The sequence below is a fragment of the Poecilia reticulata genome, chromosome 14, assembly GCF_904066995.2.
Source record: "Poecilia reticulata chromosome 14, P_reticulata-male-v2, whole genome shotgun sequence".
Taxonomy (NCBI): Eukaryota; Metazoa; Chordata; class Actinopteri; order Cyprinodontiformes; family Poeciliidae; genus Poecilia; species Poecilia reticulata.
Window position 1 is genome coordinate 28,964,675 of NC_088843.1, and position 27,979 is coordinate 28,992,653.

Here is a 27,979-nt window from a genome sequence, read left to right on the forward strand (position 1 = left end):
GATGGCGGTAATGATCAATGCAGATCCCAAGCAAACCTTCATACTTTAAACGAAGAAAAGCCCCACCTGAAATCTCTATGGAAACGACAACCGTTACTTTACGGTGTTCTGTGCCGAACATTCGGAATCTTCTCCTTTTAGCTGCTGTGCTGATTAACTACCTCATCGAGTATTTAGTTTATAGACCTTCCACCTATAAAATGTGTCTGGTTAGCAAATGTTAAGTTGATGAGGATTGATTGGCCTAATGTAGAACACCGATGGCTGTGATTGTTTGATAATGGCAGAGTGCTGGAACACACACACCGGAGATGCTGTTTATCGCTCCCGGGATGCCATCAAAAACTTAAAAATAAAGTAAGTAGCTTCTTGAATAAAGCTGTTAAATGTAACTGATAAATATCAGTTTCCATGGTATTGACATTTCTGTTCGCACGCCAGAGTCCGTATACAGAAGGTGACCTCCACAGCGGTCCTCTCACAGCACCTCCAGGACCAGGTTCTGTCCCAGAAATGCAGGAAGGACATTGAACTGAAGACTCTCACCTCACAGGGCCAGACAGGTACTGTAACTACTTTACGGAACGGACAAATAGTGATGGGTCAAGAGCATATCAGAGGATGTTTAGTCACTGGTAATGAGAGTGGATTCCAGTCATTTGGCATCTATTTTGTTTTTTGTTGACAGGCGATAATGAAGAGGAGGTAGTGGTTGGCTGGCAGGAGAAACTCTTCAGTCAGGTAGAAGTTTTAGTGGTTTAGTCTGTTTGTCCCTGAAAACCAACAACTGGTCTAATAAACAGGGGCGCCGCCAGGAATCGTGGGCCCCATGACAAAAAATGTTATTGGCTCCCACCCCCCACGCAGCTGCTGTTACAATTTTTTGAGTCTGTCTGACCCATCAAAAGCGTCACAATTTTAAAGGCTTGAAACTGCCTTGCTTTCATTGATCTAATATTGATACTAACACAATATTTACTGATCATGAATTTTACATGCAACAGTCCACATACAGTATGCAAGTAGGTTGCTTAAATTTTTCCTATTAGTTTTAGATACTGAAATGTCTCCCCACGAGCAACAGTCATAGCCAAAGTGCAAAATATGGTAATACTTTTTTTAAAGAGTGTGAATAAGATGACACTGTCATAAACATGACATAACACCAGACATGAACATGAATAAGCCTTCATGAATATTTATGACTGTTGTCATAAAGTGTCATTCGGTAACTTATGACACTTTTAATACAAAGTTGACATTATTCAAAATGTCTTTGTTATGGCAACTTGACATTAACCAAGAAATCATTACTGTTTAAACTTTACCTTTAATAACATAAAGTTACCTAATTTTTAAAGTGCAATCAGTAATACTTTTATAACAAATGTATATCAGTAATGTCAGTCTTATTCACACCCCTTCAAATAAAGTGTTACCCAAAATATACATGAAGCAATCCATACTTCTCAAAAATTCCTATGTAGTTGCATTTTATTCAAGCTGCAGTACATAACTTTAATAAAAAATATGTTTTCTCCATACCCTCTTAAGACCATAATTGTAACTGGGCCGCCTGGTATTTCTTTGATTTTATGGCTTTAAAATTCTCAAAAAATGTGCAATGAGTCTGAATTTTTGCTCCAGAACAACCCCAGCTTTCAGTATTTGATTGTTATTTAACATTTCTGTCTATTAAAAATTGTGAACAAACAGTTTAAAGAGAAAAAAAACAAAAATCGGAATTGAAATTTTCAGGTTTATTACTGAACAAAAACTTCCTAATGACAGGGGCAAACAATTTCAGATGAACAATTTCAACTTTCAACTATATCACATAAATGCAGAGAAAACTGTGAAGCCTGGCCTCCAATTTACAAGTTTTTATGCCTGTTTTTTATTAAATTATTTCAGGCGTTTTCATTTTTTGTGGTAGGCTCTAAAGCAGTTCCTCTCCAGCTGCAGACAGAATCCCACTCTGGATCCATCCATACTTTATCTATCACATTCCAGGTTGAGAGGGTGCTGGTACCTGTCTCCAGTGGTCAAGAGGCAGGGGACACTCTCGCTGATTTGTTGTTTTTATTTCTTTACTCTCATAATTCATCTTTTGGCAGAAGCAAAGTGGTGGTGATTTTTTTTTTCTTTTTGCCAAAATCAAGTTAGGTAAAAATATTACTTAGGACATTATTTTTGAAGACCACAATTTTATTTTTAGCATAATAAATAGTTATTGAACAAATTATGCAGGAATCAAGATGGAGGTAACAGTTAGCCAATGGTTGTGCAGCATTCATATGTCTAACGTTAGCTTGTACAAATATTTTACATAAACTGGTTATAGGTCTCTCATGTTCACTGCCTTCAGATATCAGCCTTCTGGGATCTTTTGTCAGTCTGGTGGATTTTTCTTCAGACATTTCCATCATTTTAACTCGTCCTCTGCCGTTTTCTGTCTCTCTCACCGATATTCCGCTGATTCAACACGAAGCTCCGCAGGGAAATTCCGTAACGAAAATATTTACTCTAATATCTGCTGCAACATGTACATGCGATACACCGTTGAAAGGCTTATTTTATGCACTTTCTAATACTTTTTACATTTTTTGAATGCGGCCAACCGTTCAGGAGTTACGATACATTGTAGGTTGTGTGACAAATATGACACAACGGAGAATCTTTCTTGTGATTGGTCAAGCTCATGTCACAACTTTTCCTCATGACTACCGTAATGTATCATATATACCCTGAAAGCGCAATGTCTCAGCTTTTCTGCACTTTTGGAATTTTTTTGAATTACGGTAATGGGAAGTGCACAAGCCGAATCCTGTAGGCGCCGGCAGGTTGGTCGTAAGAGGGTTAAAGCCGTCATGATGTAGCAGTTTGTTATGAGACAGATAATCTGTGAAAACAATCAATCTCCTTCACCTTCCCTAATTACGATTACTGGTTAAAGTAATGGGGCTGCACAGTGGTGCAGTTGGCAGAGCTGTTGCCTTGCAGCTGTTGCCTTGCAGCAACAAAGTTCTGGGTTCGATTCCCGGCCTGGGGTCTTTCTGCATGGAGTCTCCATGTTCTCCCTGTGCATGGTGGGTTTTCTCCGGGTACTCCGGTTTCCTCCCACAGTCCAAAAACATGACTGTCAGGTTAATTGGCCTCTCCAAATTGTCCCTAGGTGTGAGTGTGTGTGTGTGTGTGTGTGTGTGTGTGTGTGTGCATGGTTGTGTGTCCTGCTACAGACTGGTGGCCTGTCCAGGTGACCCCGCCTCTCGCCCGAAACGTTAGCTGGAGATGGGCACCAGCAACCCTCCCGACTCCACTAAGGAACAAGGGTGCAAGAAAATGGATGGATGGATGGATGGTTAAAGTAATGCACCGTTCCGACCAAAACAACCGATCAGAACCACTAGGACGCTCTTAGCGCTGTCAATCAACCTAATTTACTCGCTACTTAATGTGCTAATGGTGGAAAAACAACTTATCATTACAGGAAAAATGTTTATCTGCTTTTATTGGTAGCTATGCTAACTAGACTGAGCATTAACAACAGGTTGCGCTAGCTGCAGCATAGGGATGAGCAGCCACATGAGATTGTGATTGACAGCACTAAAACTCCTTTGTGTGATTGGTTGTTTCTAGCACTGGGAGAAAGCAGAGGAAATAGATTTTTCACAGATTATCTCTAATGCAATACTGTCACAACATAATGACAGTTTAAACAAACATGTAAAAAAAAATTTGTCCCTTAATAAAAGTTACATACTGCAGCTTTAATTTCACTTATTAGAGGACGGGTCAGGAGGGACGTGGGTTAGAGTTGCTGCTGACTGACTCATCTGTTTTTAAGTGGTAACAGGGACAAGTTAAATATATGAATATGTTATTTTTCTTAGCAGCATGTGGCAGTTACTGCCAGTCGTTCTTGTCTTCCACTTACTGCTGCTGAACACCGTCACCATCAAGTGCTCCAACCAGGAATGAACCATTTCATGCAGATCAAATATTCTACATGTTTTACACATTACAAATTATGTTGTAAAGAGTCTCTAAAATTCAAAAACGTATAATTTAATCAAAGTAATTTTATAATTTAACCCATGTTCCATCTTTTGTGCATCATCAACTTCAGTGCTACTTCAATGATTTCCCTTAAGTTCTAATCCATTCATTTTTAAATTTTAATTCTGTATTTGGTTTATAGAAAACATGTCCTCTGTTGTGGTGTCCAAACTAACACTGTTTGGACCACTGGGCATGTTGATAGTTGCTTTAAATGTCCTCCACTTGTGAGTATCTATTGACACATCTTTAAACCTCCTTAAACTCTTGAGCTGTCCTTGTCACTTTTATTGCATTTAACAAAATATTTTATGGTCATTGACTTAAGTTTCTTGATTATTTATAGTACTCAGTATTGCTGGCATGTATCTTAAATATCACAGTTTCCAAATATGCCATAAAAACCACATGTTATCATAGGGTCTCAAATTGTTTTCCACATGACCTCATGTTTCTGTCTGTGGTTCCAGTATGAAGTGGAACTGTTCCAGAACGAGGCAGCCTGTCAGACTCCGCTGGACCGCCAGTATCACGCAGAAATCAGGGCTATCAACAAGGCCAAGGGCCGACGCAATCAGAGGATTTTCACATACACTGATCACGATCGATACACCAACTGTTTCTCACTCCACCAACTGGTGAATTTTGGTTTTTATCTTTTTATTATTATAGTTATTGAATGAAATACTCTTCCAGAAGTCGGAATACTCTTCCGAATTAGTTTTAATTGCATCTCTGCATCTAGTTGATATTTTTGATTGATGGCTTTGATCTTGTCTTTATTTTCCATCTTGAAAACAGCACAATGACTTGGTCTCCACCACCAAATCAAGTCCCACCTTCCTGGCTGAGAGGATGGCCAGTGTCAGACACAGACGGCAAGAGAGGCGCACCATGTAGGTGAAAATCCAGTGCAGGCAAACATAAAATGATTAAACAAAATAATGCTCAAATCTCTGCCTGAAAAAAATTGGATGTGAAAAGTCCAATGTTACAAAAATATCTGTTTTTTTTACAGGGATAGTAGTATCACTAAGTCAAGAATCATCAACTGGGATCCCACAGATGAGTTTGTCAAGAGCAGTCATGTGGTAAACAACGCCATGCAGACCATGCACATCATGGGTGACTTGGGCCCACCTGGAAAGTAAGACTATGAGATATGTTCATCATATTTGAAAACTCATATGTTTCAAGTTCAAGTATCTTAGTGATATTACCATCACCACTTTTCACCAATCAACTTACTGAGAGTGCCTATTGCGAATGTTGTTTTCTATTCTTTGCACCCGCTGTCTCAGGTTGGGCCAGAAAGAGAATGAGTGTTTGCTGGCAACCATAAAAACCGATGGTAGTGGAACCATCATTGTAAAACCCAACTTCAACAAAGGCAGAGAGCCCTACAGGCAAGTTTACAACACATCATAGCAAAAGGAAACACATGGAGGATCCCCCCTTAATCTTTTCTACATATTGTCAAAAACTCCAGTGTGTTTTGCTGAGATTTTCTGTGATGGATGAGCACAAAGTAGATCAGAATTGTAAAGGGGAAAGAAAATGAAGAATGGTTTTCTAAAATTGTACAAATAATAATTGAAAAATTATGACGTTCACTTGATTAACAAAGATTAACAGAGGCAAGATTTTTTCTTTTCTTTTTAGGGTTTGTCACAATGACAAGCACAAACTGCATTTTAAAGTACAAAACAGTTGTAGTGGTCAAAAAATATCGCACATTTATCTGTACAATTTAACAATACTCGAAGAGACCCTTTTTAGTCTGGTACCCTTTCATTAAATCCATTGTAACCACTTATCTTCAGTAGTCAACTAATTTTTAGAACCCACCATGCTAGAAGCCATGTTGGAGACCTGGGAAATATGTGGAAGGAGGCGCATGAATACTTTTGCAAAGCAAAACAAATTAAAAATCTGAGAATTTCATTGAAGAAACAATGTTAAGTCAATCAGCTAAAAGTCAGAGTGATGCTTGTTCTGTTTTGCAGGATTGTAACGGATGGTGAGAAGAGAGAAGTGTGGCGCTTAACTTTGGAGAACGCATCCAGAGTGATGAAACTCGAGGAGCGAGAGAGAGAGCAGATCATGTACAAAGATGTATGAGATTATTTGAGTTCATGTGCTGCATAGAGTCAAACAACCGATATATTAATACATTCTCCTTTGTTTGCTTGCAGTTGTATAACAGACACAAGGAGTACCTCAACAGCCTTGTAGGGCAGGACTTTGAAATGGTAAAAGACATATTATCAGAACAAACGCTTGTGTTGTTGATTGAGCAGTTCAGGCCATACGGTCCGAAATTTAAAAATATTTTGTAAATATTGTCTGTGCTTTGTCCTGCAGCCTCCTGTAGGTATCCTACGTTACCTGCTGCATGGAGAGATAGGTGAGGAAAGGTGTTTGGATGTTGTTATGGAGATTCACATTTAGACTTTGAAGCTGCCACGTATCTTTCTTCTTTCCAGTGTCGGCTAACGACTTTGAATACGATAACTTGTACATCAACTTCTTCATGGAATTGCCAAATAGTGAGTCACTTATACTATGTATTTGATCGTATTGAGGTCTAATTTTACCAGGTTACTTTTAGAGCAGCATATTACTGCAAAGATCATTCAAGTCTGGATACAAGCATAAAAAATTCTGTGCTCACCCCTCAGGTTGTGTGTTTTCTAATATTTCCCATTAGCCACTTAAATTTCAGGATGAAGGTCAATTTTCAAGATGGTTGAGGTTTACTAGTCTTTTAAACCAGTTATTGCCAGAAAACGTTACCCATTTTCATGACTTGAATTAACTTTATGTCACATCAGATGTTTTTGGTGAAGTCATCCTATTCATTCAACTAGAAAAGTTGTATGAATAGTGAAGTAATAATATGTAGCAAAATCAAACCCTGAGGACTTTGCTGTTTGCGAGTCTCACACTGGAAGAAGATGAGACTTAATGGTTAGCTTTAGCTTTCACTAATTGTTTTGTGTATTTGTGTTTAGCGGTTAGATTCTGCTAATGTTTTATGTGCAAAAATACAATTTCCTTAATGATCATGACGACTATCTTTAAACTTTCAGTAGCTAGTGTTTTTTTGTTTTTTTCTCAAAAAGGCAGACTCCTAGGAACATCTGTGCCCAGTTTGGTTTTTGTATCCACATGTGAAAGATTTTGCTTAAATATTGAATTATCTGCTGCATTCTTTACTTGGTATGTGTTTAAGATTGGTCCAGTTTACCGTTCCAGTCGATGTCAGGGGTTACTCAGACCTGCAGGACCAAATCATTGGGGAAGGTGTGCACTTTATTTATTAACTTTAGGGAATTACCAAGGAAATGTATTAAAATCTGTCATTTGAAATCTGTCAACAGGAAAACGTAGCGTTCTTCAGCTACCCTTTCAGCTTTGAGGCCTTTTACATGAGTGAAAAAGAAAACGAAGGTCAGTAGCCCTTTGATTTTATTTCTTGCATAAACAACACAAAAATGTGGTTTAAAGCATGGAGGAGTATTGCCCCATGTACACTGACATAAATGTTTTGTTAAACACATTTCTGATCTTTATGCATCTCACCTTCACATGCAAACAAATTTTTATTTTTTTTTAAATGATGTTGAAAAACTGCCTTTATAGAGAATGTAGATTGGATATCTGGATATTATTGATATGCTTGCTCCACATTTATTTACTTGAAAATATAAAACATAGTTAAGCAGTTTTGTATGTTCTATTACAAATCTGTCTTTATCATAACTGCTAACATCAAATTTCAGATGTAAGGTGAAGAAGATAATGTGAGCAAACAAGAGAAAAATGTATAATTTTACAGAAAACATCAACTACAGTTATTTTTGGAGAATCATTAGCCTCACACTTTTTAACCATGCTCAGGAAATTGTCTTTTAGACTTTGATGCAATTACAAGGTTATTCCCAACCCTGCTTCAGCAAGAATGGAGTCATACACATTCTTTATATGGTGATTATTTTTCAAACACAAAGAAAAGGTTTTCATGTAAAAACAATATCCGGAGTAGTATAAAAGGTCCTAAAAAGGTTCAAAATTTCACTACATCTTTCTGGACTATAAAACAATGACTGACCAATCTGAAATAGAAGAATAGAATAGAATAGAATAGAATAGAATAGAATAGAATAGAATAGAATAGAATAGAATAGAATAGAATAGAATAATCCTTTATTTATCCCTCATTTACAACATTCAGTGTATTAACAGCAAATATGCTAGCTGAATTCAAAGCATACAGAAACACCTAATAATTGTTCATATCAAAAATAAGACTTCTTTTTTTTAAATTTCAGAATTAATTCCCCAGTGGCCGGTGCTTTACTTCAAAGTCCTGTCCCTTGACTTCTGGCAGCGTTACCGAACTGAAGGCTACGGGTATCTACTGTTTCCCGCCATGCCTGGTATGAATCCTCCACTAAAAACTGGGGCTGAGGTTATGAAGCTACAAAACTTGTAACATTTCCTATTTTTGAGATCAGTCTTTTCTTTTGATTTGTGGATTTTTCTCTCTCTCTTTTTTTTTTTTACAATTACTAGCTTGTGAAAGTCTTTGCTTATATTTTACCAGTACTTAATGTTACTTATTTATTTTTGGCTTGATGGTGCAACATTACAAAACCTACATATGATAAATTAATCTGGTAACTAAAGGTCAGAACACAAATGAGCTACTGCAAAATATGATTTAGATGTGAAATGTTTTGTTCTAATAGTCTGCAATGTCTGTTGCATATGTGGAAGGTAAACACACAGTGACATGTCACACATGGAGACCTGTTCAGACGGGGACAGTTTCTGCTTTGAGGCGCTTCTTTATTGGAGGTTCTGCAGAACTTGAAGACAACAGCTACGTCAGAGTACCAGGGACATTTAAGGTAGACTTGTAACTGGTAAACTGCACATGGAGTCCAGTTCATCATATGAGATATCTTCCATTTATTTATTGTTCATTTATTTTAGTAACTGAAGCCACTAAGTGAAACACATTATATAGATTAACTAAAGACTGTTATTTTCAAGCTTTTATTTCTGTTGATCATGATAATTTTTCGCTTTCAGCAATTGAAAACACAACATTTAAAATTAAAATACTACATCAGACAAATAAAAAACTTTTTAATACAGAAATATGGGCTTAGTTAAGCGTGTTTAACACCTGCTAAAGGTTTGTTAGTTTTAAAATTTACTTTTAATCTGACAAACAAACATATCCTAAAATAGGATATGTGTTGCATATCCTATTTTATGGAAAATGACTACATATTATATTGAAGTGGATCTACAGGCTTTCCTAAACATATCCTTTTTTCATCTAGTTTTAATAAAAACTGTTGTGGCGGTGACATTTATGTTTGTCTCTAAATTAAAAGTGTCTATGTTTCAAAAACACAAATGCAGACATTTGCAAAAGTAATGAAAGATTTAAAGCCCTCAATGTTAGATATTATGTTTGTGTTTGGCTTCAGGGAGAGAGGTTGAGTCGCTTTGGCTTTTGCACTGAGACCACAGGAAGTGTTACCTTTAGGCTGCACTGCATCCAACAAGCCAGGTAAACACCTTCCACACATCCAACTAACTAAAAAGAAGAATGAATCAATTGATTAATACATTTTATATTAAAAATGTTCTGTTATTTCGGTCAAGCGGGCCTACGTAGACTGTTTTTTGCCACTAGCTGAATGTTACTCTCATGGATGGCTCCAGCTCTGTTCCCATTAGCATTCAGCAAACTCCATTCATTCACAGTAAGGATAGTAGGAGAGATGGTGTCTAGTGGTTGTCATGGAGATGCCATTTTTTGTTGCAGTTCTGCAGCAGTGAACTTTGCAGATTTTTTAAAAACTCCACTATCACCTGTTTGCATTGCAAGTTGAACTTTGGTCTACTTGAGAAATTGGTGTTACATCATATTAATACCCCAGAGAAACATTAAATTGTAAAAAATTACTCAAGTTCCTGGACACTGAAATTTACATTTGCATTTAAAAATAAGTGACCCGTACTTAAATAGCTTAATAAACATTTGTTTTATGTGAGTTGGAGTGTCAATAAAGTTTTGACCAATGTTTTTTTTTTTTTTTCAAAATGTTTCTATTGTGACTTTTCTAAAATGTTCTGTGTCAAAATATATTGCCAAAAGTAAGTGAATGATGATTTTATTTAGAGATATTTTACAATTTTTTATTGAGGTGGCTGTTAAGGGTGGTGGGCTTTTTTATTACAAGAAAAATTTGATTCAATCACACATAATTGCAAAATGTATTTCTAAATTGTCATATATACAAATGACAAGTTGAAAAGAAATATAAAAAAATATGTAAAGATGTACAACCTTTTAAAAAACAGATTACTTAAGATGACATTTGTTTACTTAACTCCATGCTCTACCAGCTGACACATTAACATGAAGAAAACTGAACATTGAATCATGTAAGACAGCAAACATAATCATCACTCAATAACTAAAGAAATTACTCACATTATTAGATTTGTGACAAAGTAAACATCTCACTGAAATACTAGAAAAATATTTTCCACATAGTAGAGATTTAGAAGCATGCAGATGAAAAAAGTCTTACCATTATTATTATTATTATTATTATTATTATTATTATTATTATTATTATTATTATTATTATTATTATAAATTGTTAAAGTCTAAATAAAATGACAAAATGTCAGATTTAACTCCTATATGTAATACACACTTTAATCTTACCAATGAATAATTGAATGTCTGGTTCAATGTATGCATATTTGGTTTGTTGGTTTCAGGGCCTTTGCTGATGCTGCTCTTCTGAAGAAGAGAAGACAGAAAGTGGTCGACCACCTCGGAGGTTTTAGCCAGCAGGGAATGGTCTGCAGCATTCTGGGTAAAAACTGCTGACGTTGAATTTCAATTTTGATTTTAGGGAATTTGTGGTTGGGTTGCTGAAACTGCTCTTTCCATGTATGTCGTAAACGGTTAGAATTTTTCTAAGTCAGTACAAAGACAGCAGAGATGACACAAATTTTTCAGAGATGATTTCTATGTAATATTTCATTTTAATCAAACAGAAGAATTTATAGGTGACTGTGGATCTGTGGGTAGAGTAGTTGTCTTGAGATCTGAAGGTTGTAGGTTCAATTCCAGCTTCCTCCTGCTACATGTCCATGTGACCCTGGGCAAGACACTTAACCTCAAACTGCCTGCTGATCTGCATGTTGTATAAATGTGTGTGTTTGTGACTGGGTGAATGTGACTCTAAACCAGTGGTTCTTATCCTGGGTTGGATCGAACCCCAGGGGTTCGGTGAGTCGGTCTCAGGGGTTCGGTGGAGCCTCTGCCGTGGAGGTAAAGACACACTTGTGTAAAGTCGTGATGACGCCCCGCTTTGCCATCACTTGCTGCAGAGGATCACGTTACATTGCTTAGCCAATCAGAGGATCACGTTACATTGCTTAGCCAATCAGAGGATCACGTTACATTGCTTAGCCAATCAGAGGATCACGTTACATTGCTTAGCCAATCAGAGGATCACGTTACATTGCTTAGCCAATCAGAGGATCACGTTACATTGCTTAGCCAATCAGAGGATCACGTTACATTGCTTAGCCAATCAGAGGATCACGTTACATTGCTTAACCAACCAGTGCTAAGCAATGTACTCTCCACCACTCTCGCCTATTGTCGCTGACGAGATTTAGGGCGGCCATCTTGGAGCGGTCCACCACTCCACTCAGCGTTATGTGTTTAGCAGCACAATGATGTATCAGCGCATTTAATCGATCATAACACGCTTTTTTGTTACTGGAAACCATATTCAATCATCTATCAAAGCTACATTTATAAACAATTGTATTAAAGTATGTTTTTAATACATAGTTCAGCATATTAAAATATGCTTAGTGGCTATAACAATAGAATAGGAATGGAATATTCTGATATTGATGTATTTTGAGCATATTACAAAGCACACAGCCATTCATAATTTATTTAATAAATTATTTAGTAACATCAATACATATTTATATAAATATATAAACACAAATAAATAATGATTAATACTGAATAATATATATTGGATACATGTTTATATATATGTATGTACAGACAGGGTTTCCCCCAGTGTATTATAGGCCTGGCGGCCCGCCATGCTTTACTAGCGCCACCGCCAGGCTAAGCTTTTCTTGTTTTTTTTTTTTTTAGGAAAATAAAATTTAAAAAATTGCCTTTTTTAAGCCGCATTGCAAGTGTTTCTGTTGCTCCGAGCGTTTTACTATCAGAGCAGATTTATTCCTAAAAGATAAGCTTATAGTTTATGCATTTAAAGCCGGACCAATCACACCGCTGGGTCTCTGCGCGTTGCCTCGCGCGCTGCAGCAGCTGGATGTCTAAAGTTAACCTCAGCGCGGATCCCGCTCCTCCTTTCACTCGAACTGGACACAGGCTGACCGCTATGGATATTTACATCAACCCCCTGTGAGGAATTATGATTAGTTATTAGGAGTTACTGATTAAGGTAAGAGTTTAAACTAGGGGTGTAGTAATACAATAATTTCACGATGCGATACGATAGACGATATTTTTGTCATCATACGATATGTATCACGATATTTGTTGAGCGCTGCGATTCGATACGATTCAGTGCATTTTTACGATTTTCTGAAAGATTTTAGAAGGACAGTGATTTTAGTGACATTTTGTGTTCCATAGACTTGAATTTAGTTAACTGAAAACTGATTAAAAGCACCAACTACACAATACCTGACTGTGATTGGACAGTCTAACAGTCTGCAGCTGGACAAAATGAATCAAAGATGCAGTGAGAGAATTAGTTTCTGTCATTTAATTCATGTGGATTTGACATAAAACTCAAAAGTTTAAACGGTAATCCAGGAGCAGAGCGGGGAGATTATCTGCCTCTGTAGACTCTCAATATGCAAATGATTGCATTTATGTTTTTTCTTGTAAAAATGCAGCCACAAATCCAGTCTTTTGGACTATGGGGAAAAAGGCTTTTCTACCTTGGCTCCCGGAGTTAGCCGTGGCTGTAAGCTGTTTACTACTAACTGCTAAAGTAGTGGCTCCGCCTCACCCCGTAATGATCGACTCCCTGCAGCTACGCAGCATTGTTACCATGGAGATCCTCCCTGCGCCGCGGATTCCGGCTGCGGGTTTTTCCTCTTCGTCTTCCTACTCAAAACAGCGCCGCTGCGGATGTTATCAACCCATCTTCATTCTTCAGGTAATCCTTTATATACAGATCAGAAACCGCTAAGATAAAAACTAATTACGAAGTGAATGCTACCAGTCGAAATTCGCATTAATTTCGCGATCTCACTGCTTTTGCAGCTGCTCCGTTCGCTCAGCTACTTCTTTCCGTTTCTCTTTCACGGTTACTTGCGCAACTTTACTTCGTTTCTCAGCAACAAAATACAGCCCATCGTTATTTATTGAAGATTTTACATTTCCAAAAACACAGGAGTCTAATGTTTCGTTTTGTTTTGTACGTTTGGAAGCTCATTCCCTCTCACATAACCGGAAAAGCCGGAGAATGGCGGCGCTTTTGACATTTCTCTGACATTCCGAAAAATATGGTTTACTAATTTTAGCATAACTCCGGTTATACTTGGTCTATTAACACAATTTAAAAACTGGTGTGTAGTTTATAATGTGCACTTTAAGCTCAAGTTGGAAGTGAGACTGAGGGAGGCGGAGTCTTGCTGCTACGCCGTAACAAACTAGACGTTAAAAAGAGCTATAAGGCTATGGACCCCTATATGGTTTAACGGATCGATACTCGCGGATGAAAAATCGATACTTTTCGAGGGCGGAAAATATCGATATATATCGCCGAATCGATTTATTTATACAGCCCTAGTTTAAACCCACCGCGTTAGCTCTGGTTAGCTCTGGTTAGCTCTGGTTGCGCAGCTCTACATGAACCGCAGGAATAACTTGTCGTCGCGCTTTCAGTGGTGCTTTGTGGAGCGGTGAGAATGATGTGTGAACAAAACATTATGCAGTGTTTACATCTCAACACGCTGCTCAGCGTTTGGCCCTGTCTTCCCTGTAAAGTTTAGGTCTGTGTTCCCGGTTAGCCGCTGCGTTAGCGGTTAACGAGCCAGTGCTAATCACTCATCGCGCAGGTTTAACCCGGTGAGGAGCTTTCGGGCTCTCCTCGCAGTCACGCATCACGCTGATTTTATATTATTATATTATTACTTGTAGTATTATTTTTCCGGTTACACTAAGCAACAAACAGTATCAAATGCTTTGTCCACATATAGTCAGACAGAGTTAATGTGCGCGGCCACCGGAGATCTGAGAAACTCGTCTAGAAACTCGACTAACCAAAATAGTTTATGTGTTCCTTTGTTAAAAACTCAACAGACACGAAATGAAAGAGCTACTAAAGCCACATTAGCAGCATTGAATTAAATCTCCCATTTGTTGCGCATCTCTGCGCAGTGCAGCAGATTACCACATCGTGCAGGCAGTGGCGGAGCTAGACATTTAAAGTTGGGGGGAATTAAGGGGGGCCAGGACTACCTCTGGAGGGGCAAAATTTTAAATGTGTGCACACACACACACACACACACACACACACATTTAAAATATATATACATTATATATATATATATATATATATATATATATATATATATATATATATATATATATATATATATATAAAATTATTATTTTTTAAATATATTTATGCCCCATAAACGCTAATATTTTAAAACAGACCACAGATACATAAATGTAACACTTGTTTATTTAGATTATCAATGCTGTTAAATTTTATTCAATTGTTTAGGCATACATAAATTAAATGATTTTAAATTGTTTAACATTTAAATACAAGATTTTAAGGAGCTGGCAAGTTTACTTTGTAAAACTTCAAAGAACAATATTCATAGTTAGATTGTTTTGTTACCATAGCAACAATCTGATGCTGTAAATGTAATCTTTGAATTTACAAATACAAATTAGTAAACTGCAGTTATAACTTATTGCTTTTTAGGCTGGCCAATTAAACTACTCCCCCTGTCCTAGATTTCACTAAATCTAACACAGAAGCTGTTAAAGGTGCTGATGTTTTAGCAACAAAAGGGGCCCCTAAGTCAGATTCTGCTCAAGGCCTCATACAGCCTTGGACTGGCCCTGTAATCTGATGCACTGCAACAAACGGGAGGTTTAATTCAATGCGGCTAATGTGACTTTAGTAGCTCTTTCATTTTGTGTCTGTTGAGTTTTTAATCTTCACAGAAACTATTCTGGTTGGTCGAGTTCATGGGACTCGACCGTGCCTGACGGTCACGAGTTTCTCAGATGTCTTTGCTGCTGCGCGCATTAAGTAGACAATGCATTTGAAATGGTTTGATGCAAAGTTTAACCGGAAAAATAATACAAAAAAAAGATTATAAAATTATATAAAATCAGCGTGATCCTTTAGACCGGAGGGCGCGAAAGCTCCTCACCGGGCTGAACCTGCATGATGAGGTTAGCGCTGCTTGTTGTCCACAAACGCTCCGGCCAACCGGGGCCATAAACTTTACAGGGAAGACAGACACAGAGCCACATGCTGGGTAGCGTGTTGAGGCGCATATAATTGTTCGTTCACAAAGACAAATCATTCTCACCACTTCACAACGGCACCTCTGAATTCGCTACAAGTTATTCCTGCAGTTCACATAGAGCTACACAGCCAGAGCTAACGCGGCGGTTTTAAACTCGTACCTAGAGTTCTCCAAAGGATCATAATTCCTCACAGTAAGTTGATGTAAACATCCATACAGGTCAGCTTGTGCCCAGTTTGAGTGAAAGGAGGCGTGCGCTGAGGTAAAGCAGCGGCAACGCACGAGGCAAAGCGCAGAGGCGCCAGCTGTGTGGTTAGACCGCGCACTATCGGGTTTAAATGCATAAACTATAAACCTATCTATTATAAACCTGTCCTTTAGGAATAAATCTGCTCTGCTAGTGAAATGCTAAGAGTGAAAGAGACGCTTGCAGCCCGGCTGCAAGCGTCTCTTTTTTTTTTGTTATTTTATAATAAAAAAACAAAAAAAAAAACAAAACAAAATGATTTTCTTTTTTTTTCTTTTAATTTTCCTAGAAACGTAAACAAGCAACTCTTAGCCTGGCGGCGGGGCTAGTTAAGCATGGCGGGCTGCCAGGTTTATAATACACTGGGGGAAACCCTGTATTTATTATTAGTTTTTCATTCTCTTAAGAATGTAGAGCTAATTAAATAATCTAAAGACCTTAAAGTGGTTCCAGTTTTTCTTGATGGCCAACCTGTTGAAACTGTGGCAAATTTTAAATACCTTGGGTCGTTCCTGGACAGTCAGATCAGCTGTGCTGAAAACACTGAATATATTTTGAAGAACTGTTCTCAGAGACTCCACCTCTTAAGAAGACTTAGTGATCTTAGTGTCACTTAGTGTTTAAGAAGACTTAGTGTCTTGAATTTGGGGGGGGAATCATATTTTATTCATCACTACAGAAGGGTTCAGTGAATGCGCATATGAAACTGGTGGGTTCAGTACCTCAAAAAAGGTTAAGAACCACTGCTAGTGTAAAGTGTTTTGAGTGGTCACATGATTGGAAAAGTGCTATATAAGTTCAGTCCATTTAAGAATTTAGTTTTTCTGTTTCCTCTCCTCTTTGTGGGGTCTGTGAGACCAGTTGAGGTGTTTCTGTCATTTGGAGGCTTCAAGCACAAAAAGTGAACATCTGTTAGCTCTTAAAGTGACATTTTGTGGCGCTAGAAGTTGTGGGCAATGTAGTTAATCATATTTTCTATGTATTAAAATCTGATTTGAAGACCTAAATCTAACAGCATCATTGGTTTATTTTATTTTATTTTTTTCAAATAATCTAAGAAAAAATGTATTTTAGAAACAGGACATGTTTACATCAATATGTCCTTACAGTTGAAATTTTTAAGGAAAAGTCTCTTTACCACATCATTGCTCAAAATAAATAAATAATTGTGATTTTTTTTCTGCACCTGTTTGTTTCCTTTTAGAGGCCTACCAGAGGGCTCATAAAAGGCTGCAAGAGGCCAGAGAAAGTCTTCCAAGAGATGTTCTTAACTCTGCTGCCCAACTCCAGCCTGAGTCCTCTGCATAGGAGTCAAAATGAAGCTGAAAGCAGGGCCAGCATATTATCTGTGCATACAGAAACACAAATGTGTTCTGAGTAATAGCTTGGTAAGCAAAGGAATGCCAAGTTTCTTTTATTTTTGTCATTCATTTTTCATTCAATTTGTAACATTATGGATCTAGTATTGTTAAATAAACATGCAAACACAAACATTTGCTTATCTTTGTGTACTTATTTCTTTGTGAATTTAGCCACTTTTAATCTGTTGTCTCATAAAATGTATTTTGTTCAATAAGTTGTGCAGGAAAGCTACTGAGGATGAACATCATATTACCAATATTAGCTGTTGATCTAACCTCAAAGACTTCAATTTTGAGCTGAGTTGTGTTTGCAGGTCACATAAGAGAACCTGTCCTTCCTACAATAGAAGTCTGGAAGATAGTTATAGGTTTGGAATTACCCAGACCTGAATCTGATTGAAAATCTGTGAGAATTACCTTGCAATTTGGTAGATTTGAAACATTTTTGTGAAAAATACTCAGACTTCTACCCACAAAGACTGAATGCTGTAATAAAAGTAGCTAAATGTTCTTCAGTAAAGTATTAATTTAAAGACATGCACACTTATATAACCACACTATTGTTTCCCAACCGAATATAGATCAGTTTTTTTTTACTTGGGGCAATTTTTGTCTTTATTTTTCCATATCCGAGTGTGCACTGATTACACTATTACTAATTAAAGGTTATTATTTAAAAAAAACTGAAACATTGAGAAACTCGACTTGACCCTGTTAATTATACCTAACTTTGCATTCCAATGAAAACGATTTCTTAAGTATTGCGTTCAATACCGTGGGACATTAGGTCTGACAGCAGAAATATGGTTAATGTGAAAAAGATAAGAATTCCTGTGTACCTCTGAGCCCAGACTAGAAATGCTGTTGTTAAAAATAAACAAGGAAAAAGATTTTGGAAACAAACATCTTTGAGTTGTTTAAAATGTCAAAAACATTTAGTAAAACTTTAACTAACTGTTGAATCTACTAATTTGTAGAATCAAATATTACTAATTTAAAATAAGGTATTTGTATACAATCTTGCTGTCATAAACAGGCGCTACAACGTTTCTCTGCATGCTAACAACTGAACAAAACCTGACGGCTTCCCCTTTAGTTACAAATCATCCGATTCCCCTTGACTGTGAACGCACCATTCTCCATCTTCCTCTGAACAGGGAAGGGACCAACCTGCGTCCTGCTGCACCCCATTGAAATTTGTCTGTTACTTATTCTAGAAGGTAAGTAACTTATCTTTTTGCTAAATATTATTATGACCCTATTTCATTTTGGTGACTTTTGTGTCAGTCAGTGTGTTGCTCTATATTGTCTTGGTGCATTAGCATTATGTCCTGTCAGTAGGAGCAGCGATGATGGGAACTGGGCCGCTGCTTTCTTTCCTCCCGTTTTGCGTCAATTTTAACACAATCTTTAACTGAAACCTCTTAGCACTCCTCGGTTAGAAGTTAATAAATCAAGAAATCAGTGTGACATAAAGCTTTTGGTCACTAGTTTTGAAAATAACGAGCTGGCGGTGCTCTTAGCTTGTAGCTAAGAAACCACGCCGAAGTTCACATACGATTTGGAGCTTTCAATTTGACTTAAAGGCTAATTCATTCTTTTTATTAGGAACTTGGGCTACTTTTCATCAGATCAAAATGCACATTGGGTGCAATCATCAAAACTGGGTCAAAAATATTTACTATATTTCCAGATAATTTAATCACAGGAGGTGGAAAATCTATATTTGGGAAAAGACAAAAGAAACACTTTTCTGGCAGTTAGCCCACCTCAGACGGAATCCTGATTATAAACCACAATATTGTTAATCCGTACAGATTCCTCCAAAGCACTCTATTATAAGCAGTGAATAATAATGTTGTCTTTCAAATTGTTCACAAGAGCTGATTCGTTGTCTTAAAAGCAGCGAAATAGCCCTTTACTGATGTATGAATCAGACGCTAACTTCAGCGACTCAGCTAGCCAACGTTAGCAAGGTGGGAGTGTGGAGGTTGGAATAAGTTGCTGCGAACTGGACATTTCGTGAAGGTTAAATAATGTCACAAACTAAAACCCTTTTAACCATAGAACACAATAATTCGTGGCTAGATAAATTCTGTAGGGATAAAATAGTGGCGTGGACTGATAAGGGAAATAGACGTTTAATAAAGACAGGTGTGAGGTGTAACGTTATCAACGTCTCCCCCCCCAACTGATATCTCTGTGACGCAGTACCAATAAAGTGCAATAATGTGGGAAAGCAATCCACATTATTGAGCAAAGAGAGCAATCTGAGTGGCAATGTTGTTATTTACCAAAATAATTTATATTTTTGTCTGCCGCAGTCTCATTGAAAGCACATTGTTTCGCTTTGAATCTGTTGAATCGTTAAATTATTTTGCATATTGGAAGAACAAATAGTCAAGATCAGTAGTTTACTTGCACCGCATAAAGCAGTGGTCCCCAAACTACGGCCCGCGGGCCTGATCCGCCCCGCCACCACATTTGGTCCGGCCCCCTGGACAATACTAGAGAGCATTTAGATTTTTTTTCATATACCGTATTTTCCGGACAATAAGCCGCTACTTTTTTCCTAAGCTTTGAACCTTGCGGCTTAAAGCCCAGTGCAGCTTTTATGTAAATTTTCTTCAACCACCAGGGGGCTCTTTAGCAGGAAGTGAATCATTGGAAGTCAAAATTTAAAATAAAAGAAGAAAGCACCCATTAAAACAGAATTAGGATTTAATAGGGAATTGAAATTTGAGAATGTTGTAGATCAGTTAAATAGCATTGAGGGGAAAAAGAAGATTTTCATTTTTTAAAAATAATACTGGGATCATTATGAGAATTTGAGGTATAGATATTCGGATCCAATAGATGGTAGTAGTGCAACAATAATGGATGCAAGCTGCTGTTGAAATCTAAAGAAGAAGAAGAAAGCACCCATTTTCATTTAGCACATGCTAGTAGCAACACGAAGGATCAGCACTTTTACTGTTACAGTTACTGTTCGGAAACTACCGTAATCAGTTCAGTTAAATCTAATCTTGGCAACTTTTCTTTTTCAACGTAATAAATGTGATATTCAATTGACTTGTTATGACTCAGATTTTGGGTGTCCGCCCCCCTCTTGTGGAAAACCTGGAGCGGCAGAGATATCTGCGGCTTATAGTCCGGTGCGGCTTATATGTGTATGTTTACTGGTTTTTAAAAAAAAAACTTTGGGTGTGCGGTCTGTAGTCCAGAAAATACAGTATTTATTTCATAAATGGTGTTATTTCCTGGATTTTTTTTGTGAAGAACCCAGAGAATGTTATTTGATTGTGCTTTATGGAAAACAATAAATTTTTACATTTAGGCACTCCTACAATCGTCACTTTTTCAGTTACAAACTGACTCCGGCCCCCAGCAGAGAAGGAAAAAGTTATGTGGCCCTCACAGGAAAACGTTTGGGGACCCCAGGCATAAAGAGACACGCGCACATTTTTTTCTCAGTCTGAAATTAAATCAGACCAAACTTATCTTGTTTTAGTTAGAATTAGCCAAATTATTTGTACTTGCTAAATTCCACAAAATTGAGAAAATAACATGTTATTTACTTAGTTATGCATTCTACATACGTTTTCCTTCTGTTACGCTCTCTATAATTTGTTACACTTGGATACAACACTCTAAAAACAGTTTATTTAGCTGTTACATTTTGTGATTTAACATCCCTGTGTAGATTGTCAGAAGGTTTTGTATTAAACGGTTTAAAATTAGTCCCATGTAGTATTTTAACTGAATTCTGGGTTCTAATAAGTCAAAATTAACATATTACCTTCCTTTAACAGAAATAAATGTTTAAAATAATGGATCTATAAAATATTGGTGAACCTTTCAGTTACTTTTTAATGTACAGAGACAAACCTCTAATTCACTCATTCAAATCAAGTGCAGCTAAAACAAACAGGACATAATGTGTCAATTAAAATGCAATTGTTATTTTCTTTTTCAATTTTCATTTCTGGATATTACATTCCAAATTACTGGGCATAAAATGTCGGGGAATGAAGCTGAACCAACTCTGATTTATGATATAAAAATGTTTTTGCCATTCCAGGCTGATGTGTTGAAAATAAGCAATGGTTTAAAAATAATTTTCAAGAAGAATTAACCAATGTGAAAACTTGGGCCGATATCTGATATTAGTACTGCCATTGTCATGGGTGATATTTATGTATTTTATATGTCCCTGACACCCCATACTCTTGCACTGCATCACTATCACAGTCAGATGACCAGACAGAAACCACATGACCAACCGTCGTCCCTCACCCCTCTGAAACACTAAAAATGGATTTGTCAGTTATTAATATTGGTCAAGTTTTTTTTGTCGAAGCAATATCAATATGATGAAAATAAGCAACATCAACTGATGTTGGTAACAATATATTGTGTACTGCATCTCAAGTTTTTAGTTATATATTAACTAACTGCAACGATTTCTTAATCTTTGCTTTGGGTTCCTGGCAGACCACAAACACCATCATCATGACAGACTCCAAATATTTCACTACCAACAAAAAGGGTGAGTAGAAAATTTGATCAAACCAGTTTTTTTCTTTAAAGAAAGGTTCTGTTTTTTTTCTACGAAAACTTCTTTTCCTTTAAACTTAAAGATAAAGAACACTTTAGAAAAAGTTATTGTCTTTCATGTCTATGTGATTCATCTTTCAGGGGAGATCTTTGAGCTGAAGGCCGAGTTAAACAATGAGAAGAAAGAGAAGAGGAAAGAGGCAGTAAAGAAGGTCATCGCTGCCATGACTGTTGGCAAAGATGTCAGGTACACCAGCAGATTGGATGTTATTTTGGCTAGGTGACTAGAACTTATTTAAATATTTTAAAATAAGTTCTAGTCATCACAGTTTTTAAGATTAAACTCGGAAGAAAAACTGGTGACATTTTTCCCCCATTATTTTCAAGATATCTTAGCTCTTTTGATCCCATTTGTTTAACTTTAAATAACACATGTAAGAAACAATATTGAGCCATCAATGTTATCTAACCCAAGTTGTATTTGTTCTCAGTTCTTTGTTCCCAGATGTGGTGAACTGCATGCAGACTGACAACCTGGAGCTGAAGAAGTTGGTCTACCTCTACCTGATGAACTATGCCAAAAGCCAACCTGACATGGCCATCATGGCTGTGAACAGCTTTGTCAAGGTAAGGCTTGACCACAGGGATCTCATTCACTGCCGTTTTACTTTTAGATTAAAATTAGAAAAGATTAAAATATATAAATTTAGCTTGAACAAGAGAGAGTGCATGTCACTAGGCTAACGTTCTGGACAGTTACATTTGTGTCTGGTCCTTCTGGATACAAACTTAACACACTTTAACCCAACAGTAGCTGTGTTTCCATTGACTATATAATTGTGCAAATTGACAAAAACACATTTGCTTAATGAAAACAGAAATAATAAAAAAATAACAACAACTTGCATATTTTAATACATTTTTGCATTAGGAGTAGGTAGTTTTTTTGGCTGTATCAAAATGAGTGTATTTTACAAAACTGCATTGGAAATTAGACACTTTTCCACACAAGTCATTTCATCAGTAACTGGATGCTAATAGTGATACGTAGAGATGTGCCGATCAGGTTTTTTTCCTGCCGATACCAATCACCCATGAGGGCCGATCACCAAAACCGATCACATAATTTAAAAAATTTTTTTTATCATAAACACTACCGGTTACATTATGTGGAAAAAGGAACCATGAATTCACTTTAATTTAGACAAAAACTTGTTTTTAATAACTTTTTCCAAGAAGAAAACTAAACTAAACAGGCATTGTGCAAATTGTGCTGCTATCAATAATACTATCTTTAACAGACTGATAACATATGGAGGCTCTGAAGAGGCTAAATAATGCAAAGAGCCAAAATAAAACCTCTCAACATTGCCAAAAAAATTCAAGTATAAAACTTAACATTCAAAGGCAAATACAGGATCCATTACAATAAACAATCCAGAGTTACTGAATGAAAACTTCCTGTTAGCATGGCGGCTAGCTGATTACTGCTAGTTCTGAGTGGCTGTTTCTGACTGAGCAGAGTAATTATGCAGAGCAGGGAGGAGATCGATTATTTTTTTAGAGATTATCTGTCTCATGTTAGGACAGCGAAAGTTTTAATACGTATGTAAAATGTATTTTTAGGTTAGATGCTGCAGCTTTAAGCAGAGGTTCGGTGTGAGAGTCACTACCAGGTGGAGCAGAAGCGGCGCTCCGTCTGTGAAATATTACTACCTGTAGCGTAGCAGCGGTTCAACAGCGAGAGCAGAACCAGCGTCTTACATCGCAGCTCCAAGACTTAAATCATTTTGCGGGTTATTTGTTTAGCTTTCTGACCGTCATGCTAATCCGGGTGAGTGTTTGTAGCTGTGCGCTGCTTTACCTGCTATCTGATCCTCCATATGTCTTTTTTACTGCAGTGAGCCTCGATGTAGCCAAACTCCGTCAAGTATAACATTGTTTTTATGTCGTATTAGCTTCGTTGTGTTGATGCATTTTGACCTGCTTCAATTTTCTGCCGCAACACGCAAACTTCCCCATTCACTCAGTGCGTTATAGTTCAACATCGCTTAGGATTTGTTGCTGCGCGTTTTGTGCAGAGTGAAGGAAAGAGGAGACCAGCTGCACAGGCAGGCTGAGAAATGAGATGCAGGTGATCGGTATCGGCAACAAGAGCCAATGATCGGTGACCGATCGATCGGCACACCTCTAGTGATAGGAGGATGTCAGCATGGAATGTTTAAGTGTTTATTAATGTCTTATTGCATGAACAAACTTATTGACGTGTAATTAGGCCTGTCGTGATAAACAATAAATCAATTAATCGCACGATAAATTAAACCCATCAACCTCATTTTAATTATCGGCTTTATCTCTAAGATTGTCATATGAGGAAAATAGGGGCAAAAAAAATGGCGTAGTATGAACTATTGCATTAGGTAGTCAGTTGTGCTCATCTTCTCTATTTAAATCTAGTGATTACTGAAAGGCAATATAGTATACAGACTTCATAATCTGCACTCTTTTGGTTGAATGCAGTATTTATTTCCACTTTGGCTTTATGTTTAGTTTTTATTCAAGTACATTTTTTTATTAATGGAAACTGAGAATCCATTTTATTCTTGCTTTTGGTTGTTTTGTTTATTTAGTTTATCAGTTCCAGTGTTATGTGTTCTTTTGAAAATAAAGTGCATCTATCTATGGCAGGAAATCGCATGCATTTGCGATTTCCTGATCATTTCCATTAAATCAATGTCAAAAGGTCTTGAAACAATATTATCGTTTATCGCAATAATTTTTTAGACAATCTCAGCAAAATTTGTTATTGTGACAGGCCTATGTGTAATTTTAATTACTTTTCTTACTTAATGGAAACACCACAATTGAGAACTTTTTATTTATTTTTTACATTAGCAAAATATCGACAGTTTTGTACGCATGTGGTGTGAGCAAATGAGATTTCTTTTCACAGGATTGTGAGGACCCCAACCCTCTGATCCGGGCCCTGGCTGTCCGCACCATGGGCTGCATACGGGTGGACAAGATCACAGAGTACTTGTGTGAGCCGCTAAGGAAGTGTCTGAAGGATGAGGACCCATATGTGAGGAAGACAGCAGCTGTTTGTGTGGCAAAGCTGCATGACATCAATGCCCAGATGGTGGAAGATCAGGGTTTCCTGGACTCTCTGAGGGATCTCATCGCTGACTCAAACCCCATGGTTGGCCTTCATTTATTTTATTTCATAAATAGACTGAGGACTACATTTTCTTTGTGCCCAGTCAAATAAAGTTGTTTAAATTTCATTCATGAAATGCTGTGTTTTACAAGCTTGACTGTCATCCCACAGGTTGTTGCCAATGCAGTTGCTGCTTTGTCTGAGATCAGCGAGTCTCACCCTAACAGCAATTTGCTGGACCTGAATCCCCAGAACATCAACAAGCTACTGACTGCCCTCAATGAATGCACAGAGTGGGGACAGATTTTCATCCTAGACTGCCTGTCCAACTACAACCCCAAGGATGACCGAGAGGCTCAGAGGTAGAGATCCTGAAATCCGTAAAGGGGACCTATTGTCCAAAATTCACATTTTGGACATTTGGGTTTCTGCTGCTTCTGAAAACAGCAGAAACGCTTAAAAAAACCACTCAGTCATTTCTTTTGGCAATAAGCTCCTTTTGGACTGCACAGCCCGACCCAGGCCTGCCTGGTTTGAAACTGGGCTGAGTGTTTTTGCATTCGCACTTCCAGTCCAGTCCCACCCTGGAACCCCAAGAGCTGTTCCAACCGGGCCGGCCAGACAGGGCTCGTTTGGAGTTAGCTGTTGATTACTGCGTTGGCTGCGGGGGCAGGACAGAGACAAGTTGTCTTCCAGATCTCTGGGTCAGAGGAGCATTTTTTCTTTTTGATTTTCTCAATGTGTCATTTTAACATGTGGCATCAAAATATTCTCGTCATCATCTATTCTTACCAGTAAGTTTTTAAATGATAACATATTCAATTGCCTTTTTCTTTCGGTTAATATAACATTGAAGAAGTTGAATTTAGGATCCACATCACGTCATCAGATCAAGCAGATAAATATATGTAACTTTTTCCCACAGATGGGGAAAAAAAAAACGTACACTGACATTGGTCCTACTAACAGCATATAAATGATAAAATTAAATGATGCAGCTAAATTATGAGCTGTTTATCTGCAGTAGCCTGAATGTATGTAATCTCATAACTTTCTGGTCTGCATTGGCTGTACATAGTCAAATATCTCAGAGTTTTGAAGTTGATCTGGAGGATGAATCTGCGCTCTGTGCTACACTGGGATTACAAGCGCACTTAAGCTAAACATTTTAATGGTAAATGTAAATAAATTTTTTCCAAATGATGCGATCAGAAGTTGCCAAGGTTCTGAACAAGGTGATTTTTTGCATCTCACGTTGCCCGAGTGGGGAAAATCCCGCAAGCCCTACAGTGCAAAAAGGGCTTGAGCAACCCAAGTAGAGCTGGGTTTATGGCTATATGTGCTGTACAATGGCTGCTAGAAAACACAGGAGTTTTATTGACTTATCATCCAGAGAACACTTTCTGCGTTCTTGTAGGTTGTGAAGGAGGCTCCACTTCTGTTTTTCAAAGATGTATGGTTGTATAATTGTGCATCTGTTTGGGTAGGTGTGTCCAGCAGCAGCTTATTTGGATTTAAGAGGCCCCAAAACAATTCATTTTGAAAGGAGCTCAAAATAGGCAGAACTGACCAAACTGAAATCTGATTATCTGAGAATGATTTTGTGCAAAAAATGTAATGAACATGTGTTGCACAGCCCATAGACATATCCTAACCAGTTCAAGCAAGCCTAGTAGGCCCCCTTTAACTTAATCCATGTTTAATAAAGATTGTTTTTGAGCCAAACTATGACTCTTTCCTCTCTGAACTCATGCTGAGATTCTTCCTCTGTTGTGTCTCAAAGCATCTGTGAGCGTGTCACTCCTCGGCTGTCTCACGCCAACTCAGCAGTGGTTCTGTCCGCTGTAAAGGTCCTGATGAAGTTCTTGGAGCTCCTGCCAAAGGACTCTGACTACTACAACACATTACTGAAGAAACTGTCTCCCCCACTCGTTACTCTGCTGTCTGGAGAGCCAGAGGTCCAGTATGTGGCTCTGAGGAACATCAACCTGATTGTTCAGAAAAGGTATGAGATCGACATAGCTGTTTGTGCTTGATACAATCTACGGTGGAAAACATTAAATGCAATAAATTAATTATTGAAATCATAGTTGACTAATTTAGTTGACATATAAATTGTATGTCAACTAAATTGACATGCAATTAAATTGTATTAAGCACATTTTGCTATCCGGTTATTAATCAGTTTATCCAAAAATAATCAATAAATTATACACTGTATTGATGTTAAGTTAAGCAGAATGAACTGAGCTTTTCATGTGTTGTTAATATTTTTAGCTGCAGATGCTCCTTTACTACAGAAGACCAAGCGTTCACTAAAGGAATGCTGTGTTATTGCATTTTAAGCAACAAAATGTTTACTTTCTAATTAAAAAAGTAATAGAATTATTTATGTGCATCTTTTAATGTTTTTCCAGTATTGTATAAAAAGGCTTAAATGGTTAAATGAAAAAATCTGCAGAATGTGCCAATTTTTTACCCCATTAATTTATGACTAAAAGAATCGCTAGTTGCATCCCTACTGCCTTTTGAGATCAAGTCTCTCAACATGAGCACAGATTTCCCACACACCTTTGAAAACATAAAACACTTTTCCACTACACCACCTCTAACTGGTACGGTTCTGGTCCACCTCGGCGAAGATTAATTTTCCTTTAGCAAATCTGGTGCAGCTCTGCCTGGTTCTTCTCAGATTTTGGTCTCTACTTGAGATTTACGTCATTGAAAACTGCAAACAACATAATTATTAGCGTAATTATGAGTTTAATCATCAGCATCTCCAGAAACTCTCTGATGGAGCTGCTGTTTTGCACAGACAGTGTGAAACACTGGAACTACGTACTAATAGCTTTGATGTGAATTTTATTTTTCCTTTGGGTTAAAAAAAGTCAAGTGGCTGCTAGTTTTCATCTAGTGAGGAACAGAGCGTCTGATGGAAAAGCTCACTACCTGGGTAGAACAGAGCCTCACATTAACCAGTTAGTGACA

General features: G+C 37.4%; 2 protein-coding genes across 5 annotated transcripts in view; both read left to right on the forward strand.

Annotated features, from left to right (window-relative positions):
- Positions 1–40: 40 nt before the first annotated feature.
- Positions 41–17,409, forward strand: mks1 (MKS transition zone complex subunit 1). 2 transcript variants are annotated; one of them, XM_081615751.1, is made up of 19 exons: positions 41–357; positions 442–563; positions 689–741; positions 4,530–4,697; positions 4,861–4,955; positions 5,078–5,206; positions 5,361–5,465; positions 6,066–6,174; positions 6,255–6,311; positions 6,424–6,466; positions 6,546–6,608; positions 7,295–7,365; positions 7,443–7,512; positions 8,394–8,501; positions 8,842–8,975; positions 9,567–9,649; positions 10,876–10,973; positions 13,203–13,328; positions 17,121–17,409. In XM_081615751.1, exons 1-19 carry the CDS (start codon positions 281–283, stop codon positions 17,222–17,224), a joined length of 1,815 nt encoding a protein of 604 aa, XP_081471877.1. In that variant the 5' UTR covers positions 41–280; the 3' UTR covers positions 17,225–17,409. The 2 variants fall into 2 exon arrangements, with proteins under 2 accessions (XP_081471877.1, XP_008426904.1); XM_008428682.3 differs by lacking the exon at positions 13,203–13,328 and having other exon boundaries at positions 43–357.
- A 957-nt stretch (positions 17,410–18,366) lies between these two features.
- ap2b1 (adaptor related protein complex 2 subunit beta 1) overlaps positions 18,367–27,979 on the forward strand; it is a 31,970-nt gene continuing 22,357 nt past the window's right edge. For all 3 annotated transcript variants that reach the window (XM_008428683.3, XM_008428684.3, XM_008428685.2), the window contains exons 1-7: positions 18,367–18,497; positions 21,772–21,826; positions 21,976–22,081; positions 22,326–22,461; positions 24,788–25,033; positions 25,163–25,353; positions 26,775–26,996. In XM_008428683.3, coding sequence (XP_008426905.2) covers positions 21,790–21,826; positions 21,976–22,081; positions 22,326–22,461; positions 24,788–25,033; positions 25,163–25,353; positions 26,775–26,996 — 938 coding nt within the window. In that variant the 5' untranslated portion in view covers positions 18,367–18,497; positions 21,772–21,789. The remainder of the gene's footprint in view (positions 18,498–21,771; positions 21,827–21,975; positions 22,082–22,325; positions 22,462–24,787; positions 25,034–25,162; positions 25,354–26,774; positions 26,997–27,979) is intronic.